Source organism: Porites lutea, chromosome 5 (genome assembly GCF_958299795.1).
Source record: "Porites lutea chromosome 5, jaPorLute2.1, whole genome shotgun sequence".
Taxonomy (NCBI): Eukaryota; Metazoa; Cnidaria; class Anthozoa; order Scleractinia; family Poritidae; genus Porites; species Porites lutea.
Genome location: NC_133205.1, coordinates 10089543 through 10111302, shown reverse-complemented (window position 1 = coordinate 10111302; position 21760 = coordinate 10089543). Strand labels below are relative to the sequence as shown.

Genomic DNA, 21760 nt, shown 5'->3' with positions numbered 1-21760 from the left:
TCGCATTTGAATAAGGGATACCTATGGATTAAACTGCCTTTTCGACGCTTAAAAATATGGAAATTGTACATTCCGAGCACAGATATCTAACCTCCGTAAGCCAGATAGGCTGACGTTCCAAGCCTGTTCCCAGTCTCCCAAACTTTACAGCTTCCTGGGCGTCTCCAAGCAACAGCTCCCTACAGACAACCTTTGCGTCGTTAATATCCCAAGAGTCATCACAAATGGTCCCCCACTTGTTATCATGGTAAACTTCGACGCGGCCTTCAAAATGATTTTTGCCACCCACGAGTCTTAATTGGATGTAAGGGCTTCCTTTAGATCGCTGGTTACCACACGATTCAACACAAGAAGTTCCTGATGAGTAGGAAACGTTATCGTAATATGCGGAATGCTGGAGAAGTTATTTCTTTTAAAACCGCTTATGTTTACAAACTTGCTGATATTGTGAAGGTGTCATGGAAATTAAACGCCAAACAAACTTTCTTCGTTACTAACACCAGAACAGCTACTTTGCTATTAATCATTGCAGCAGAACCCATGAAAGCTTCAAAAAACAAAATTTATTAGGTGAACAGGCACACTTGTGCGAGTTCGAGAAAAAATAGTGGTGGAGTAACCAGCAAAAGCCGAAGAAGCCTGTCAGAAGAATGGGGCGAGGAAAAATTCTTCTCGCGAGCTTCGCTTCCCAAACTCGCTAAAGTGAGCCTGCTCGGAGGGCTAATTTTAAGCGACTCTCTCTCTCTCTGAGGTTCCCTGCTAGCAGAGGTCTCTCACGACGAGGCAAAAATGAGAGGAAGGAGGTGACCGCGCTGAAATTTTGCCCGCTTGCCGACGGAAGTTTTTGTAAAGCAAAACGAAAACAGAGCCTGATTTCATGTTAGAGTTACCCGAATTCAGGTGCTTTGACGAGAGTTGAGGTTCTTGCGGCACTCTCTTCTTTCACAGCCTTTTCGATTGCTAGAATCTGATACATCATTTAAGCACGAGCCAGTGATAGGAGTGAGTGGGATGACGGGTACCAGCTGTTCTTTGCCAGGCGTGGTCAATCGGTAGTAATCAATAACAATCGATAAGTCAATCATTGTCGATTTCTATCGGAAATAGATATTAATCGAAGTCAAAACTCTTTTCTTTATCGATTTCGATTGGTGTCGCAAACGATTGTCGGCGATTGTTGTCGAATATCGTTTTATCGACAGACTGCGCTTGGTCCTGATCAGGAAAGAAATGTAAAGGTCAAAAAAAGTGGATACGGGAATAAAATGATCTGGATACTCCAACATATCTCATAGCTCTTACCTTGAATATGTAACGGAGGATTACAGCTAGAACATTTCTTCGGCCCATCACCATCAAGGCAGGTTTTACAGCTCGGGTCGCACTTCCGGCATGTCCTGGTAACATTGTTACCATAGTAACCAGGACCGCAATTGGGTACACAATATGTCCCCTTTAAAAATGTTCCTTGAAGACACAAACCTAGGAAGGACAAAATGACATGAATGGTTAGAAATAATAATAATAATATTAATAATAACAATAATAATAATAATAATAATAATAGAGAACGAGAAAATTGAGAACTACCAAGCCATGAAGCGGGAGTTGAAACGGATCTGGAAATTGCCCAGAGTAACTTCGGTGCCAATCATAATTGGTGCATTAGGAACTATCTCGAAAGATATAGAAAAATGGTGAGGAGTGACTGGTATCACATGTCGTTTGGAATCATTGTAGAGAGCATGCTTACTGGGTGCAGCATGAATCCTTCGCAAAGTCTTGGAGACCTAAGGTCACAGGCGGTGACTTGATGTTTAAGGAAGACTCCAGCAAGCCATCCAGAAGCTGTGTTTAATGAGGATGACGATGATGATGATGATGATGATGATAATAACAATAATAATAATAGTAATAATAATAATAATAATAATAATAATAATAATAATATGTTTTCTCAAGACAAGACAAAAAAGACAAGAAAATTGTCAAAATCTATGGTGCTCTAAACCTTCGAGCAAATACAAGTAGAAACTACTTGCCGAGGAAGGAAGATGGATGAGGGTTGATTAGTGCAGCGGATTGTCACCATGGAACAGTTGAGTTTGAATCAATATGTTCCGCAGAGTCAGAAAATGCTGCTGAAAGCTACCTGCCACATTTTGAAGCCTAAAGCTGAAAGTGACCCTTTGCAGTATAAGTAACAAAGAAATGAAGAGAGAATGGCGGACTGGAAGGAAAAACCATTGCATGGTCAGTTTTTAAGGCATGCAGAGGGTGTGACAAGTAATCTCTCTTGGACGTGGTTAAAGAAGAATTTAAGAAGGAGACAAAGGATTGTTAGCAGCGGCCCAGGACCAGACATTGCCAACCAATGCAGTAAAAGCAAAGATTGGAAAACAGACTGTCTGCTCAAAATGCAGGTTGCGCAAGAGTGCGGAGGAATCAGCAAGCCACAAAGTTTGTGAATGTCCAGTGTTGGCTCAGAGAGAACATTTTAAAAGATCTACAATCCTGGACAAAACTACTTGAGAAAATGTTTTCATTAATGCGCACTACCTAACGCAACAAAACTATTTCCAAATCAACGGCTTTGCGTGAAGAAAACTCCCTCCCCCAGTTCAAAGTTGCTTCCTACAAATGCCAAATGCTTAGAGATCCGGCTTTCCTTTGAAGACCCAACAACACTGCTTCCAGGGGGGAGGGGGGAAGGGAAGAATCGGTCGGCTACGAAGTCTAAAAAAATGCCCCCCAAGTATGCAATTTTCTCAACAGTTTTGTCCACGATTGTAGGCATGATAGTGTTGCAAAAGCTCTCCATTGGTGCCTGTGCAGAAAGCACGGATTAAAAGTTGCTGACAAGTGGTATGAGCATTTCTCTGGAAAAGTTCGAGAGTCCGAGGAAGTCAAAATCCTTTGGGATTTTAGCATACAGACTGATCACCAGCTTATTAACAATTATTCCTCGAGCCCGAATGGGCTCTGAGCCAACAGCCCATAAGGCCGAAGGCCGAATGGGCTATTGACTCAGAGGCCGTGAGGGCGAGAGGAATAATTATTTTCATAAAATCCAAATAGTTGGTCAAAAATATCGAGACAAAACAACTTTAGCCTAGCAAAACGCGATTCAGCCGCCATTGTACTGGTTTTCAAAGCCGGCGCTTTTCGATACTAGTGGGCTATAACATATAGCCTAGTAGTAGCTCAACCAATCAGAACGCAGCATTGATCAAAGACCACTAGCTGGACTTTACTAAAACACAATAGACCTGACCTTGCTGTGCTGTAGTAGATAAACAACAAATTATTGATGTAGCTGTACCAGGGGATGCCTGGCAAAAGAATTGAAAACTATGGACGGTCAAAACAAGAGTTGTGCCTATTGTTGTCGGGCACTTAGGACAATCTCAAAAGGATTAGTTGGGCATCTTGAAAACGTTAGGGCGAATCTTGATAATCTTGATGTGGCTCAGATTCAAAAAACTACCCTCTTATGGGATCAGTACGAATGCACCGACGGGTTCTCGACTACTAAGGTTGCAGAATGTGACTTGTACCGGGAACTGGTTGCCAGTTGAACACTGAGAGTATCTACATAATAACGTATAGATTTAGCTAGGGCTAAAAGCAAAGTTCTCGTTAATATACTTATTCCGTAAAGTCTCAAAAGTAACAAACCCCTCGGAAGTAGCGAACCTCCAAAAGTAGCGATAAAATGTCACAGGTATTAGCAAATCCCGAAAGTAGCGATCCCCCCGAAAATAACCACCCTCCGAAAGTAAAAAAAAATTACCGATATGATAGATATCCTGAACAAATTAAATGCCACCCTGATCCGAGGTTTATTAATAATGATTATTAAATATTCATAACCCTTGAACTATAGGATATACGCTAACTTGAATCTGACGCACCTGAATCTGACGTTTGCCGTACATGTGAAGCTTTAACTCTCTATTGTCGTATGTCTACCTGTTTGCTTCTTTTTTTTTTTTTTTTTTTGCACTGCCGCTCATTTTCATCTTAGTGGCCGCTAGCATTTCTAATATTCTTATCCCCATCTTAAAATTTTCAGGTTTTCCTTCCCACGAAATTCGTCTCCTTTGTTTTTTTTTTTCTCGCCCTAGCTCTACCTAGCTCTGTTTGTAGACATTAAAATTCCGTCGAAAACTAGACTCGGCTCTCACAGCTGTCAATTCATTTTTCACAAGGATGTATATAACTGACAGGTTATTGTCATTTTCCATGTATTTTATGGTGCTGGAAGAAAATGTGACATTTGTCACTGACTTACATGTAGGGGGTGGGTAGACGGACTTAAGGAAGGTCATCTGCTCTCTAAAATTTCTCGCATCTATAGGTTACCATTACTCATGGTGATCGGCTTATAATAATAATAATAATAATAATAATAATAATAATAATAATAAATAATAATGATAAATAACTCTATATCCGTTAAAATTTCTAGACTGCAAAACGGTCGGTTTTTTTCTCAAAAATTGGTTTTGCATGGCGAGAAGCGCCAGCGTGATAGGGGACTTTACGAACCAGAACGCGACGCAGCCTGAAACGTCACCGGAAGTAATTTGCTCATAAAGTGCTTCACTGCGCATGCTTGGCGCTAAACTGCAACGCGTCTTCTTCACGTTCAGAACACGAGGTTGGCACTTGCAGCGTTTCCAGAAAACGTGAGTAGTTTCTACTGAATTTGACCTAGAATTAAATTTTCTTTTGCTACCTTGAAGGCAAAACTGTTTTTCTAAGTCCATAAAAATGTTATTTATCGTAAAAAAATACCAAACAAACATTTTAATTGGCCTTTTACTGCAGGTCAATTGGTTACCGCTATGATGAATGGACAACACGCAGACCCGCCGAGTTCGATACCAAAGTCGAAAACTGGCAAGTAAGTCCAATTTAGTTTATTAGAAGATTCAATTTCCTGTCCTGCTTAAATGTAAGATTAAAGTTAGTTTAAATTTTATATTTATGTTCTTCATTGAAAACAAACTAAAACAGACTGTTCTTTTTTTTTCACGCAGTAATGTGATGTACTGGACAAGCGAGCACGATGTCCTGTTATGCAGAGAGGTTGTTTCCGAGAATCCGTTCAAAACAAGAAAGGGTTCGTCGCAAAGAAGCGAAATTTGGGATAGAGTAGCCAACACTTTGAATACCTGTCCCAAGCCTGTCTTTGCTGTGGATAGAAGGTCCGAATCAAAGTGAAATGATGCGGCAAATGCAAGAACAACAACAACAGCAGCAACAGCAACTCTTGGCGTCACAACAACTGATGTTGAGACAGCAACAAGACCAAACTAAATCACTGATGAGTTTGTTGGACAAACTTGTGAACAAATAGCTACCTAATTCACTTAAAATTCACCAGTATTGCTGGCATAGCTGTCGCTTGATTTTGAAAACCAGTTTGTATATTGTATTAACTATTGTCTTTGTTTTGACAAGAGTCACGACCAACGTTTTCTGTCAGCGATCAATGTTTGTATTTCAACGGTGGCACCGCATTTTTCTTGTGCCGAGGATCCCACCTTTTGTTATGTTCTATTATCGCAGTTATCTCATTGGATGGTGGCATATTAGAAAACATTTTTTGTCTAGAATAGTTGAATAATTTTTTTGAAAATTTGCATTCTGTTTCGTAAACTGCAATAAAATTCTGTATTTACTGTCTGCTATAAAAAAAACTAGTGATACTTTATGGTTCGAAAAAAGGTTTCAAAAAACTCCCTAAGATAAAAAGGGCTGGGGAATCTAGGGGAGGGAGTATGTTGAGGCCAATAATTAAGCTCACATTTGTAATTTTAAAATCTCTCTTGTAGGGTTAACAGTACTGTTCACTAAAATCCACTAAAATCAGTTTAATGATTAAGACACAATCTAGTTGTATTGAAAAAATTGTGAGTTGTATTTCAGTCCCAAGGCTGTGGTCGTTAATAACTAAAAAGCAGGATAAGGGGTAGGGGCGGGTGTTCAGTAGGTTGCAGGCATTTCAGTTGTTATGTTTTATATTGCATTAGACTCGATATATTTTTCTATAACTTTTCCTCCTTCCTCGTTGTGTTATAATGACCACAGTGCAAATCTATGGCTGTATAACCTTTTGAAAATGAGTAATGAGAACAAAACAGTCTGGCTCACTGTCTAGACCGTAAATAACAATCCGTATACACCGTATTCTCAAATGGCGGACACGCGGGAAAAAACTGGTGCCTACTCATGAAAGCGAGGCGTTGGAGGATAAACAAAAATTGCAAATGAAGACTTCCAGTGAACTTGCAGAGTGTTAATCGCGGATTCCACCTAAAATAACTTTGTACGGACTTCTTTTTAAATACAATTATGTGGGGTGTCTTCTGCCTTCAAAGTTTAGTAGTGATTTGCTGTTTGCAATCAAAAGGGACGTTATATCTTCAAGGAAACAGGATGATTTTGTAGGTTTCCGAAGCATCAGAAGCTTGACAAGTGGGCTATGGTTGGAGAAAAGCGGCAAAATGTTGGCCCAAACTTCACATTGAAACCGAGTACGAAAGCCAGATCACTACAATTCTGTAAAACGGAAATAAAAACAGATATTGGTGGCGAGAAAAAGAGAAATAGGCGACGGATATATGGCCTACTTGTTAACGGAAGAGACCTCCGCCATTACACAAAACAGGTCAAGTCGAGAGCGGGTGAAAGATTCATTCACAAGGCTCATTTATTCGTGTCAGTGTCATTTTATACATATCTATGTATATATGTATTTCTGCATTTACAACTTCCTTTGGATCATATTAATTCCGTCGCTTTGGAGTGAATTGTTACTGAGGTATGTTGGCAGAGCTTAGTAAAAATCTCATGATTTCTTTGTCATTGCGAAATAATTAAAAATTATTTTATTAAAATTAGAAGCTGTACTGTGTGAATCTTATGGCTTGCTATTTGCCTGGTCTCCTTTAGGGCATTATCTCAGAGAGCTCTTGGTAAAAAAGTAGTATAAAGCTTACATTTTACTAGGTTAAACTTTTAAGGCAATGTTTGTGTCAGGAATGAACACTGCAAGCTTCTGTTTCGAATAATAAAATTCGAGTCTGGATCCGTTTAAGAAGACCATCATTTTATTTATTTATGTATTCTTCAACTTTAAAATATTATGAAACATTAAGTTAAAAGTTTTAACAGCCAAAGATAAGAAATACGAAATTTCTCGCTGAAATGATATATGGCCGGCTTATCGAGTCTGCCGAGTAACATGTTGAAATTTTGAGCGTACTCCACTCGATCGCTCCTGCATTTATACTAAAAAAATAGTTCTAATTGATGTCCTTCATCGATAAAGACCAGAGAATAACGTCCTGGCAAACAAAAACCAAACATAACTTCATCGAAACCTCAGTCACCTCTTCTTTCCTGTCTTCCTTTTTTCCATGTGTTTCAGTTCAACGGCAGACGTCTCTTGCGTTAACAAGTAGGCCATATATCTGTCGCTTATTTCTTTTTTCCTTGCCACCAAGATTTGTTAATATTTCTGTTTCACCGAATTGCAGTGAGCTGGCTTTCGTACTCGGTTTCAATGTGAAGTTTGGGCCAACATGTTTGCCGCTTTTCTCCGGCGATCGTCCATGAAACCTACAAAATCATCCTGTTTCCTTGAAGATATACGCGTCCCTTTTGATTGCAAACAGCAAATCACTACTAAACATTAAAGGCAGAAGACATCCCACGTAATTGTATTTAAAAAGAAGTCCGTACAAAGTTATTTTAGGTGGAATCCGTGCTAAATACTCTGTAAGTTCACTGAAAGTCTTCATTTGCAATTTTTGTTTATCCTCCAACGCCTCGCTTTCATAACTAGGCACCAGTTTTTGCCCGCGTGTCCGCCATTTGTGAATACGGTGTATTCGCTTACTAAAACCGACACAGTTTTCAATACAATTTGCACTTTGCGGCTGTCTGGTTTCCAGGATAAGATTTCTTTTTATTTCCACCATCCGAGTCAAAAACTGAAAATATTCAGTTCTTTCGTTGTTCAGTTCCAGTGGGAATGTTTTTGACGAGCTCTTTTTTTCTGTTAATTCTTTTAATGCATCTACTCGACACTTTCACCGATAACAAAGTTTTACAATAACAAGCCGTTTTACCAAGCTGCGATGGTCTGAAGTAGTCTTTTGCAACTCTGTAAGCAAAACACTAAGACTACTTTCGCTCCGTATCTCTTTCGGCTTTCAGTAAATAAAACTAACAGATTAGAAAATAATAGACGTTGTAGTTGGGGCACTGATCCCGGTTTAAAAACTGTAGCAAATGATTATATATGATTCGTAGTATAAACAGCTCAAAACTGGCTTACGTCACTCCACTGAAAATACAGTACACATTTGTGAGGACCTCTTATGTAGATATGTAACAACTCGAAGAAGAATCGCCGAGATTTGGGAAAAGAAAATCATAATTCTATCGAACATCCACTTATGTGTCCTAAAGAGACAGGATAATGAATAAATGTTTGGAAAGCCTTCTCCTTCACGAACAATAGAATTGATCTACGAGGAAAAGTTAACAAATCAAAGCACGTGATCTTAAAATAATAACAAAATTTGTCCGCTTACCCTGATTAGATGATTCCGTGTTGCGCCAGAAACAAAGGAATAAAATGAAAAGCGAAAGTCCACCGTGACTGGGGCACGAAGAGGTCATAACAATCCGCACTTTGTTGGCAATGAAAAACGGCATAGTTCATTCGCTACTGAGAAATTTCCACTCTGTGTATAATGTCTATATGCGGATACGGCGATGCCAAATGTTGTAAAATAAATGGCAAGATTTCCACTCCAGCCTATCTGAGCACGGTCAGATCTCAATCGTCCACGGAAAACTTGATAACTTAAAAACTGTAGGACTGCGTCACAACCTTCCGATTTCGTTCAAAAATCTAGTTGAAGTAATGTCGTTTACACCGAAATTTAAACATATGCACAAAAGTCATGTGATTTTATACAATAGAATTTCCACGCTGCTATCAACTCGCTATAGTATTTAAATGAAAGAAACACGTGGTTTCAACGCATAAAATATGAAACTTCCTCAAGAGAGCTCATTGTTTTTGCTTTTCTTTATTTAGCAGCTGGGTGATAATTCTCCAATCGGCTTATTTTGCGATAAGGCAACTTTATTTATGGCACAGTCGTTTATTTTAATTTTTTGAAAAAAAGAGCGAAACAAGCTCTTTCTCTAGGAGGGTGAAAAAATTTCAGTTCCTTGTTTCAGCGTTACAAGTTACACTTCCCCCTTTGCCTAAGATGTCTGGGAAGACTGGGGCACGCGTTTTCTTTTAGCAAGTTCATAAAAGCTTTTATCGCGAAAAAGAGCGCTTGCATGCCAGATAATGATAAGAATCAACGGGTCAGAGACGTCTTCTTTTCCAATGTTCAATGTAGCTGTCTACTTATCTTATCGAAATTTCAAAGCGGCCAGCGATTTTTTCGTTAAACACGGGAAGCCGTCAACATTTGACGGATTCGATTTCGAGAGTTGGCAAATAAACTCCGCTTCTGATCTTAAACTGATTTATACAGGTTAAAAAAGAAAACAAAAAGTTCCTTTCATTTTAAACAATATCAATAGGCTGGTTAAAAAGGACAATACTACCTTGTGAGGTTTAAAACTGGTTAAAAAACTGCAAGAGTTCTACGCTACGGCAGGAAAAATTCAGTCTGAAAGGACTTCATTAGCGACGCTTGCGGAAACGAACACATTGAATGCAGCGTGAGACAAGTTTTATCATATCAAACAAAGCAAAACAATAATATGAAGACTAATACAATTGATACAATTGAAAACACCACAGGAGAGCGACGAAGAGACAATACATGGGCTCTAGGTGATGGCCTTAATATGATATGTTTATTGAACGTGCTGCAGCCTGATTCGACTTCAGTGCCCTTTCCTTTGAGCTAACCTTCCTTTTTGCCACACTTGGCCAGTCAAGTATCAACGTTTTTTTTTTACCACTAAACTGCATGTCGACAGCGTGCATAAAATTTGAATAACAAAAACACAGTCAGTTTAGGGAATTGATCATCGCCAAACTAAGCCAAGATTGTTAAAAAGTTGTGGTGGTATACCATATGTTAGTACAAAACTCATGAAACTCAAAAATCTTCTTTCATTTCATTTCATAACAGGAAGAATTTGTTGAAGCAGTTGTAGATAATCACTGAACTTTTAGCGTAGAAGCCTGACTATCGCACGCTCTTAAAATCATTTGCATAAGCATGTACCATTCTCGAAAGAACTTGAAAGAATAAGGAACATCGATGGAATGTTCTATGTCTTTCAACGTCATTTAAGGGCTCGATTAGTACAAATAATAACACAGCTGCTTTGGGCGGCAAATTTAATAGCTGGGCTAAGCGCTAAACGGATAAATGAAACTACTGTAAATTCAAAATATTCATGCCACTATTTAACTTACTACTGATGACATAAGACAATTATGTATAGAGTAAAATACACGGAGCCTCGCTGCTCAAACATGCCGGTCAAAACGTAAAACTAGATGATGCAATGTCTGTCTGCAACGTCCAGTTTATATAAAACACGTCAAATTTAGATCAATGTTTAATCTGTTCGAATATCGCTTGGATATTGCTTACTAACGTCGAAGTCAGTCGTATGGCAAACAGTTAAACTTACCTTCTAAGGCTCTTTCACAAGTTCCATCGCTTATCAATGACACAGCAACAGCAAAAATAACAAGAGATTTAAAACCAGACGATCGGCACATATTTCCTGCTGCCTGTGTCGTCGATCATTGAAGTTCAAATTGTTACGCAAAATTATCTCGCGGATCTTAACTCGGTCAACTCAGACCAAAATCAAGAACAAGAGTCAGCAAACTAAACTGTGCTGAAATCAAAAATGCGGATACTTATAATTTATGGGATAATAATGGCTAAATCCCAACAGTCCATTAATCCCACTATGTGAGTCGCAGCGTGCTGCATTTCAGCAACTTATAATTCCGCTGGTCAAGTACATCTCTCGAAAGGGCGCGAAGTCTCCTTTTGGTAGGGGAGGGGAAGGTAGATTGATACACCGCTCCATAAGGGCTTTTATATCAGCTATAAAACAAACAACCTTTATGGTGGCCCACAACTGTCACGGCAAAACCAAATACTTCACAGCAAAAACAAAATAGCTTTGGTTTTGCCGTGGGTATTTGCTTTTGAGGTATTTGGTTTTTGCTGTGAAGTAAAAAAGCCTTATAAAGTTGGATAAAACGTTTTTCCGAATGTCTCGCATAGGAGTTATCGCACAGACCTGATTCTTGGCGAGGCGTTTTATGTATTTATTTTCTTTCATTTCCCAGATTCTGGCCTTTCTATATTGACTGGTTTGCGTCTTTGTTGTTGATGGCGTGACAGTGAAACACAAACGGCAAGGATTGCACCGGTACACGATGCTGGGCAGTCACGTGACCAAAACCCGAATACGTGCAAAGTTTACCCTGAAATATTCCATTTTACGCCCATCCGGAGTCCAGGTTTACGTAAACGATTAACAATTCACTACGCTTATCTCATTTTAAGGTATATTGAACAAAATTATGATTATTTTTAAGGGGAATGCTTACTCGTTTTCCGGAGCTTATTTGTATACGTCGCCTTGACTTTAATGATATCCTTAACCGAAAGGTATTATATTCTCAGCTAAAAATCACACTTTTTATGGGAATTTTTGAGAATGCAGCATTACAATATTTATGGAATATATAGGAGAGCTAAGATTTATACTATTCAGGGAAACTTAGCGATCATATTGAAATAAATGACTTTTTACCCGAAATGTTGTGTATTGTCGTTCTTGCTAACCTGAGATCAGGCCCAATTTTAGCGGTTCTCGAAAACAGAGCCTGATCTCAGGTTACGTTCTTGCATCTGAAAACGACAAATTATAGCGATTTAAAGTTCCTCTAAAATTCAAACATTATATGTCACACCGATTTGTTTGGCTGCCCTGTGTATGTATGTAGTATGCCTGACTTCTAGCTCTTAACTTATTGTTTATCTTTGTTTTGAATGCATGGAAAATGCGCTATGAAAGTTTCAAATTATTCTCTTAGGGCTCCTGTCTGTCTTCAATACTGCATTGCTAGAAGACAAACTGAAACAAATCAGAACCGGCCGTTACAAAATACTATGAAAAAATAGTATTAGAGCCAACTTTGTTGGTTAAAGGCCGATAAAATTCTTAGGTAAACAAAAGGATGAAAAGGGACCTGACGTAGAAATAATACCTGCCGAGGGCGATTCTTATCGGATTATGGGACAACAGTGCATCCTAAATGCCACTTAGATATTTTAAACAGTTAAGTCCGAAAAGCCAGATCATCTATGTCATGAAAAAAATGTAGACTTAACCAAAGGAGATTTCTTAAACTCGAAAAGAAATAATAGGGTAATTTTTTTCGGCTACCTTTGGCGAGTATCGAGTCGCCGAAGCCTCCTTTTCAAAACGAGTGTAAGTGCTAAGCCACTGAAAATTATCAAAACTCGTTTTTACATGAAAGATTTTGCACTTCTGACTTTCAGTTTTGAAAGCAAGGGATTTTTCGAAGTCGGAAGTGGCCTATTAATCAGTGTCCGAGTTGTCTTAAAATGAAATATTCCACAAACCAAACGGTTCCTCAAGAGACCCAGGGGCTAGCTATTTAAATTTATTGTTCTGAACTTTCAGCCGTCTCCTTACCCCAGCACCAAAGGGACCTCAGACTACCATAACATCGGGTCGAGTAATTTTCAGCTAGGCAAATCTTACAAGACGAATTTTTTTTCGTGAATCCGGCTTGGCTGAAACTGTTTTTGGCCTATAACTACATTAACACTACCAGCTGCTAACAGTATTAATGAGTGAAAAATCAGCGGAAAGCCCCGCACTCCCATATCCGGGGAATAGCGGGGCATAAGACTAGGCCCGCCTTCTAAATGAAGCAAATTCCCCGCTATGTAGGGCAATTTTGAACGTCAAAACCTCGCTTTTGGTCCCCGCCTCTGGGGCAATATAGTACCGTATCTTCAAAAGATAACAAATACACGGTGTCGACCAAAATATCAACTGCCCACCGGCTGTCTTTGTATTGAACCGCTAATAGAAAACAAAAGTTTATGCTATTTCATTTACAATTTAAAATCCTTAAATAAGCTTTAAGATATAAAATCGGTTGACGACAATGGCAGTACTAAATACACGCGACTTCGTTTTATGCATTTAATACAACACCCTATTTAAAAACAGAACATATTTCCAAAGGCAATGAATTTCAGGCAAAAGGTCACCGCTCTATGTAAATCGCTAATCAAGCGTGGCTGTGACATACATGATGCAAATCGTTTACGAATTCTACTACAAGACATCATAACATTAACAAATTGAACACCAAGTTTACTTGATGGCCTGTTTACAAGCGTGAAATGAAAGGATTTTAACTCGCACATAAAATACCTTTTTACTCTCAGCCGCCATTGTGAGTGAAGTGAGACCGTGCGTTCTCCCAGTGATCTTCGCGTGCCTATTCAAGATGGCGTCGAAAGCGAATCCCCGCCTAAGCACTGCTAAAGCCCCGCTTTTTGTCTCGGCTCCCTGATACTTGCGTCTAAATGTAGTCAAAACCCCCGCACACCTTGGCGAAAAGAACAGTATAAAACGAGTGATAACCCCCGCTAAAGCCCCGTATTCCCTAGGGAAAAGGGGTGCGGGGCTTTCCACGCGGTGCCGAATGTAAATAGCGCTTTTATATTCTCTTATGATGGCCTGATCAAATTTTAGTCAATAACTACCTCCCGTCCTGGCCTCTTAAATAGAATTAAAGTGCTAACTCCGGCTAAACAACACATAGCAGCAGGCGCCAGTTAAGACCCTGTTTACATGGAGTGGGGGACCCCGGTCTAGTGGGGTAGGTTTCCTTTGTTTTGTGTCCCCAGAGCGTGAAAGCAAAAGAAACCAACCCCACTAGATCGGGGTCCCCAACTCCATGTAAACAGGCCCTTCGTTGATTGTTATCAAGAGACAATAACTAATCGCCCGAAGCCCTTGGGATATTTTAATTTCACCAGTTATTTTTAGACGAATTAAACGCTTGAATTAATGACTGATCTGCAAAGTTTTATTCAGTGTTGTCAAGAGAGAATTCAATAGTCGCTATTGCAATATTCTGCAGTTTTTGATTTGAGACAGTCGCGTGTGGACTCAGAATGAGGTTTAAAAGAATCGGTTAAAATTTGTGGAGGTCCAAGGAACTAGACTTCCGTATAATTATAGTCCCTAAAAATAACTTCTTTTCTGTCTCACTGACCTCTTTTGTTGTTACAGCTGACGTCCGATAACTTCAAACGCTCCCTAACTCGAATGTCACGCTTACTCGGACCAAAATCGATTTCCCCTGAATTTCCTTCTAACATTTTACTGTAATTCTACCCTCGATAACTCAAACCATGTTTTACAGCGCCCGACCAAAGTCCGAAGCACTGAATTTATTTCAACCGTGTCAATTCTTTGTACTTACTTTTATGTCACTTCAGCTCAAATTTAGTGTCCATCCCTTTTTACTAATCAGACTTTGTTGTTTAATTCCTTTTTCAAAACATCAATCTATATCTCTCGCTGCCCTAGAAGTAAAGTGTGCATGTACTTACATTCCCTCCCCATCCATTCTCTTATCTTCTCTATATTTCCGGTTATTTACTTCGAACTTCTTTCGATTTCCCTAGACGGGAGTCGACTGTATATATAGAGCGCATGCGCGCGCGTACAACAAGCAAAAAAATTTCACCGGCGAAAATTGTCTGATTGGTCGACGCGAGACCACGTGACATTGCCAATTCAAAATGGCGGCAATACATCCATCGTTTGTTTATTCCAGTGGAAAGAAGTGAAATCGCGGCTTAATATGAGTTGCAAATGCATATACGGATATTTTTAGAATAGCCTAGACTTTTTATTATCCTTTTTCACCTATTCCTATGGGATTCGTTCCCTGCGATGCTCGCGTTTTGGCTGGTTTACCGGATTCAACTTTGCACTCTTCACGATCACGAAGGACAACAATATTTTTGATGAAAGCCGGGTCACTAGAAAGAACGGCCTTTGTTCACAGCTCTATGCAGCGGAGAAATAAGACACTATGGGTCCTTTGAAATTGCTTAGACACCTGGAAGTTATTTTATTACTTTTTTTACCGAAAAGATAAAGCAAAATTATGTCTTCTCCAGCAAGACTTTCTAATTTAGAAAAAAAGCTTGAACATGAGCTAAATAAACTGTAGTGTCTGCATTCATGTTCTTTTCATGGCAATTTTAATATCAAAACTTTAAAGCCGTCTATGACCGAGCAGGTTTTTTTTTTCTTTTTTTCTTTTCAATGGTTACTATGCTTGATCTGAATAAGATAATGAAATTTTTAAAATTAGGGCAATACTATATGTAAAAGAAGAGAACTTTGATTGCAAATATGTTAGTTGGAAAAAATACTGATTATACTATATGATCTTTTTACTATATAGGTTAGAAAAGTGATGAGTAGTCAAAAGTGCTACAAAGGAGTAAAAACCCAGATCTTTCCATTAATAAATTTTATTGACACTGTCAGGGACATATACTTTGCTTGAATACACATTTGTTCTTCAAAAATCTTGTTTGTGAAGCTGCACTTTGTTTGATTCAGGATCAATCAATCTTTTCTGAAGAGAAATAAACAATAAAGTATGTTAGCATGTCACTACTTCAACACTGCCTTAGCCAACAACTAAGAAGAAACTCAACTTCATATAAAAAAAACAAAGTGAAAAATACTTCACTGTAAACCAACAACCGCTTCAAATATATATCACATTAAATTCATGCAAAATGTAGACCTGATGAGAAGTTTATAGGAAAAGAAACAAATGATAATTACAATGAAACTATAATGTTTGAATGAGATCTGTATTTGAGAGTTCTCTCATAATTCTGACAGAAGATCAAAATAGGAAACTGCATATGCTACACAACTGCATTCATCAACATGATCCAACTAAAATTTCATGAAGACTAAAAGTTTACTCCAAACTTTAAACTCCTGTAAGGTTTTTCCCAGGTTTGAATCACACTGAATGCATATTTAAACAGTAATTAGATCTGTGAAACATTAGAACGGTGCAATGTCGTGGAAGGTCTGGGACATTACTGAGACTCTAACAAAATCCTTTGGTGCGAGTTCCAAAGCCGCCTACTATTATTTTATTATGAGCCTGCTACTTAAAAACTTTTTGACAGCCCTGATATTGCACAGTAAATAAACACTGTTGGATATACACATGCAAGCGGTCCATGACCATCATGCTACCTATCCCTTAATCAAAAAACCTACAAATCGCCTTTTGCTGACTTTTTCACCTGATTTTGCATTAAATAGCCAGATTTGGTTGTTTTATGCTGAAAAGTGGATTTTTCTCAAAAAGCTTGGTACTTTGCTTACAGCTACAGTGTACATTGTAGAGCAGTCCCCTTTTGTTACGGCCCAAAGACTGGACACAGTGAACTCAAATGCTGTATTAGCCAATGGAATAATTCTAAGATGCATTTATGCTGTAGTAGCTAATAACATAAGATGTAAGAACCTGTGTTCCTGTTTCTTTATGATTCGTTTTACAAGGGATTTGAATCAGAGATCGTTAACATTGCCAGTGTCAAATGCTTGCTTGTCAGGCGAGTCGGATGCGAAGTTACACCTCAAGATAACTATCTTATAAGCTAATACAGTGTTACTACATGTACATCTAAATTATTATTTCTTAGCTAATACACTGTTTGGGTTCTCTGTGGACAAAGAAAACTGTCTGTAATAATGAGCTGTCCATAAAGTGGTGCTTATAATTTCATTTACCAGCAGTTCTTTTTATCTTAATATTCCAGATGGTATAAAAATTTAATTACGAACAACTTACTATTTGAAACTGGCTACAGTGTTGATGGGATGCTACAGTGTACAATAATACTTTGAAGGGTCTGACTGCACTCTTATCGATCATAGTCATTGCCTCCTGTGAGCCAATTCATGGATGAATTTGATACATGTACAAAAGAAAATCCAACACTCAACAATCAGAAAGATGTAATACTATGTGACCTCATGATGGAACTTAAAGAAAGGAAATGTATATTATTTTTAAGCTACATGTATTTTCTTACCCTTTTTTTAAGTTATGTAAATTGGTCTTTTGTTGAGGAAAATGAAACAATGTCAAAAATTAATGTTTTGCTGTGCATGCATCAATCATGCAACCATGAATTTGACAAAGGTTTGGAATTGAAAACTGGACAAGTTTGTGCTTGATGTACCAAATTTCTCACCGGCTGAAACTAACAAGCATGATGTGCCAATTTTTGGCTCTAGCTGACATCGTAAATAAGAAAACCCATATTTTGGAAAGCATTTTTTGGCAAAACAAGAACTGATTATGCGTATACATATTATAAAACTTAAAAGTACTCAATCACAATTAATAAATACACAGTACAGGTAAACCCCCAATGCTAGCAATCTTCTGTGACCCAAAGAGGGCAAGTATGCTGGTGTAAAAAAAAAAAAAAAACTCCAAGGATTGTTCTACAGAGATATAACCATCCCTTTTCAGGGCTGTCATTCCGTTTTGAAACAGCCATAGCAAATGAAGATTCACCCAATACAGGTCCCAAAAATTTAAATTACCACCTTCAGCTTTCCACTTTGATCACCTGTAACATCAAGTGAGCTCAGCTGTAACAGGTGTTAGGGGCTACGGCCCCTAATGACAGCTCTGCCTTTTTATTTTAGACAATTCTCAGTTTATGAAAAGCCAAAACATTTTTATTCAGTCATTACATGTAGATCTCATTACACTTTTATCCTTCTTTGGAACATTACCTGCTATTTTTCAAGATTATTTAAAAAAAAAAGACTTTACATAATTATCACAAATATACCTGATCAGCATCTAATATAAAATTTTATTCTAATATTGTCAATATTGTAGTCAATTTTTTATTGCAGTTAATTTATAATTTTCTGTTCTTTTTGTGTATGGCAATGTATGCTAAAAATAAAAGAAAAAATAATATTTATGCTGAGATACAAAATTAACTGTGCACAACATACACGTATACATAGATTAACAGCCAAAGAATTCTCAGTGAAATACAGAGGGGCAAATTATTATGGAACAATCCACCTGAAAACATTAATGCCATGGCTGATTAAAAAAGATGTCTAAGTACAAGTACAGAATAACTTCCAGCAAACGTTCAGGAAATAGTTTAAATTGTAATATAAGGTGCCAAACATGATAGGGCCATTTTTGTTCTCAGTTAAAAAAACAACTTTGTGCACGCATAATGCATGTACGGTCTCTAGGGAAAATACTATTTTTTTCACTTTCGATCGATCAAAATCGTGTCCCATTTGACACACATTCTAAAGAGGAAACGCGCTGATTTAGATTTAGCGGTCTTCCTATTAATTATAATTATAATGATTATTATTCTGTTGCTCAAACGGCCCTCCACCAGCTGTACCTTTCAATTTTCTCTTGTGTTGGACTGTGGGGCGAGAAACTTTAACCTGAGCATAAAATGCCAGCGAAGCTTAATAAATAAAAATTCGAATGTTTGAGGATACACTGAACTAGACCTCCAGAGGGTTCCTGAACTTCAAAGATGCAAGTCGATATTTGGTACGAAAACGGTCCACACGTTTAACACAACTGCCGCTTCCGTGCACAGCGGTACAAGCTAATTTATATACATAACAAAGCCCAATAATTTTTCTTTCACTTCTTTACAATTTCCTGTTGTACCGATGTGCACGAAACTAACAGTAAGCATAGAAAGTCAAAATTACCCACCTTTTTGGCATGCCTTTCGCACCCATGCCGGCGATTGCAAAGCCAATATCTCCGACAAATAGCCACCACTGGGTTTGTCCGCCGTTTTCAAGGCGCTACATTTTCTAGAGAAAACATTCCACTCAAAACTTTCACCAAAATGTTTTTTGATCTCTTACTATGGCACGAAAACCACAACGCTATCACTGTCAAAAACCCAGCCATTATTTTTTTCATCTCAACCGGCATTTTTGCCTCAGAGCCAATGACATTGCGCGAAATAGATCACGTGTCATTTTTAGTAGAGCATGCGTAGACATTTTTCGCCGGTGAACAAAAAAAAGGCCCCTGCTACGAAGACCATCTTGCAGAATGTAGAGGCTTGTTATTGATAACAGCGAGTCCATAATTGTGTCAGTACTCAAGGTTGTTTCCCATATTAAACATTTTCCCGGCTAATTATCGCACTTTCCACTCCAAATGAATATGTTCTAGAATTAATGAGATATGAGTGGAATTTTTTATTATTTGTGATCAATCAGTACCCTCATCTCATAAAAACACTTAGGTGGAACCGTCCAATGAAATGAACCAGAAGTTAAAGCCTTTGAGTCTAAAACAAACTTTAATACAAAAATTGTAACCCACACAAAAACATAAACACTACTTTTTGGTCTCTTTTAATTGATCTGCACTAGTTTTTGCCACTTAGTTACGAAAAAACCTTCATGGCTCAGGGGAAGAAAACCTTAAAGAAGAAGAATAAAAATAAACTATTCGGATTTCATCGGTCTGTACTAGAATAGCCAATTCTTTGTTTAAATGCTTTAATTATACAAGCTGTCATAAATAAACATTTCTTATCAGATTTGCAAGCCAAAGCTCCAAGACAACTCTGTCACTTTTCTTTTCCTATGTTTATTAGTTATTTGTTCTGCTGAAAAGTTTCTTCTGGAAGCCTAAGGTGGTAAGAGCAAATATTTTAAATCCCAGTAACTTGTCTCCGTTTCTATGGACCATTGACTGTGTTTCTGAAGCCTCACAAGTCTGAATGTGTGTAATTTGACGTCTTTCAAAATGGAAGTTGCTCTTCTTTGTGTATTATTCAACTGCTCGTTGGCCGTCGATGAGTTGTCAATGCGAAAATAACTTTATTCCTAAACCGGGCAACAATAAGAAACTCCGCGGCGACTAAGTGAATCAAAGCAAGCACTACAGAATGAGTAAACCTTGATTTCTGGAGTGAAGCAGCAAGGTGATTTCAAGAAACTAGCTCATAGAAAACTTACCCAAAATTGACCGGTAGATTACTTTATCAGAATCGAACTGTTTATGAAAATGGCAAGCTGTAACAGCTCCCCGGGTTCTCAAAGAAGCGTCACAATGGAGGCATTCACTGATGATGAGGACGACGAACAACCGCTGAAAGACAAACATTGTGTGTCATACTTGGAAGAAGATAAATCTCACAACGATTTCTTCGTACCACAAAAATTTCGCGAGAAGTGGAGCAGGGCGGCGTTCGCAGTGTGCGTCGGGTCATTTTTTGTCACTGTCATTTTTAGCGTGCTTTCCTTTGAGGCATCGAACTCCACCGAAAGTTCGTCCATTTTTGCCAGCGCATTTGACGGAATTCTTGGAGCTGTTAACTCGTTGATAGTGGCTTGGAGATTTCGAGATGTTCAAAACGGAGAGAAGACGCCTAAACGCGAGAAAATGGCCACCCTTGGTATCGCAGTGACCTTTCTAGGGAGTGGCTGCGCGACAGTCGCGGTTGCAATGCTTCGTCTGATGGCACACGATCGGCCTGAAAAACCGGACGAATTGATAATTATTCTAGCTGCAAGTCTTGTGTGCTATTCTAACCTTGCGTTACTGCAAAACTGTATCGCTAAGAAACTCCAAAGTCCATCTTTACGTGCATCAGCTGTGGATTCTTGGCTTGCTGCCGCCATGTCGCTGGGTGTGTTGTGTTCAACTTTCATTTACAGGCAGGTTGGAAGGAGTGTATGGTTTCTGGACCACTCTGTAGCCATTTTTGTTGGTTTTATTTCTCTCATATATGGTATTCATCTTGTAATCGATATATCGTTTGGCGGAAAGTTTGCTAAACTCTGTTGATATAATATATATATATATATATATATATATATATATATATAATTGCTTGAGGACTCTCCTTCGTTGAGAATCATTATCAACTCCCATCTGGGACTAAGGACCTTATGCAACCTATTTTTATTGCTCTAGCGCAGTAAAACCGAGGCTATCATTTTAATTTGATGCATTCAATTCTACACTTTTTTGTTTCTTTAAATTGTGCGTTTTCAAAGTATATAATAATTTTGGGCAGGGTACCCTAGGCAACCGTAAATTACAATTAGGCTGCTTAACACTAAGGAGGGTGGGGAGGGGGAGAGAGTGCGAGAGGAAGAAAATGGAAAAGAGAGACATGTGGTAGAATGGTGGCTTACATTTTCTGCAGCACAAGATATACGTTTCTATTCTCAAGTGACACAAACCGATAGTTAAGGCCATGGAAAGAAATGATATTTTTCCACAAACCACCAACAGTATCGAGGTGGTTTTATTTTTCTGGCCTTCCTTTTTCCCTCGGTCATTCATTAGTCTTACAATTTTCCTAGCTCAACGAGGCCTGATGTGAACTCGGCTGCGGTGTTATAGAATTGTTTTATTGGTGTTCAACTGAAGGGTAACCAGGCTGAAGATGATCTCTTGCATTCTGTTTTATTTCGCATGAAACATCCGACGCACGTCGGGACTATTGTCGCTACTCGACTGACATGGCAATCAACATGCAATATTATCAAGTCATCACCCGGAAAATTTTTGCTTGTGGGA

The 21760-nt window shown here is 38.5% G+C and overlaps 2 protein-coding genes and 1 long non-coding RNA gene across 4 annotated transcripts in view; 2 read left to right on the top strand and 1 right to left on the bottom strand.

Moving 5' to 3' along the window:
* The window catches only part of LOC140936259 (scavenger receptor cysteine-rich type 1 protein M130-like), a 33050-nt gene extending 22032 nt beyond the window's left edge, over positions 1 to 11018 (bottom strand). The window contains exons 1-3 of one of the 2 annotated variants that reach the window (XM_073385700.1): positions 10699 to 11018; positions 1303 to 1482; positions 92 to 357 (exon numbers count right to left, since the gene is read on the bottom strand). In XM_073385700.1, coding sequence (XP_073241801.1) covers positions 92 to 357; positions 1303 to 1482; positions 10699 to 10789 — 537 coding nt within the window. In that variant the 5' untranslated portion in view covers positions 10790 to 11018. Of the gene's footprint in view, positions 1 to 91; positions 358 to 1302; positions 1483 to 8612; positions 8836 to 10698 lie in introns of those variants that run through there. The other variant, XM_073385699.1, reaches the window with a different exon arrangement.
* Positions 4542 to 5224, top strand: LOC140936639 (uncharacterized). Its single transcript, XR_012165398.1, has 3 exons — positions 4542 to 4691; positions 4834 to 4909; positions 5046 to 5224. It is a non-coding gene; the product is annotated as an uncharacterized lncRNA (long non-coding RNA).
* Positions 11019 to 19815: 8797 nt separating the features above from the next.
* LOC140937106 (transmembrane protein 163a-like) lies at positions 19816 to 21043 on the top strand. The gene has a single exon (XM_073386635.1). The coding sequence runs from the start codon at positions 20231 to 20233 to the stop codon at positions 21017 to 21019; it is 789 nt and encodes a 262-aa protein (XP_073242736.1). The 5' UTR covers positions 19816 to 20230; the 3' UTR covers positions 21020 to 21043.
* Positions 21044 to 21760: the final 717 nt, after the last annotated feature.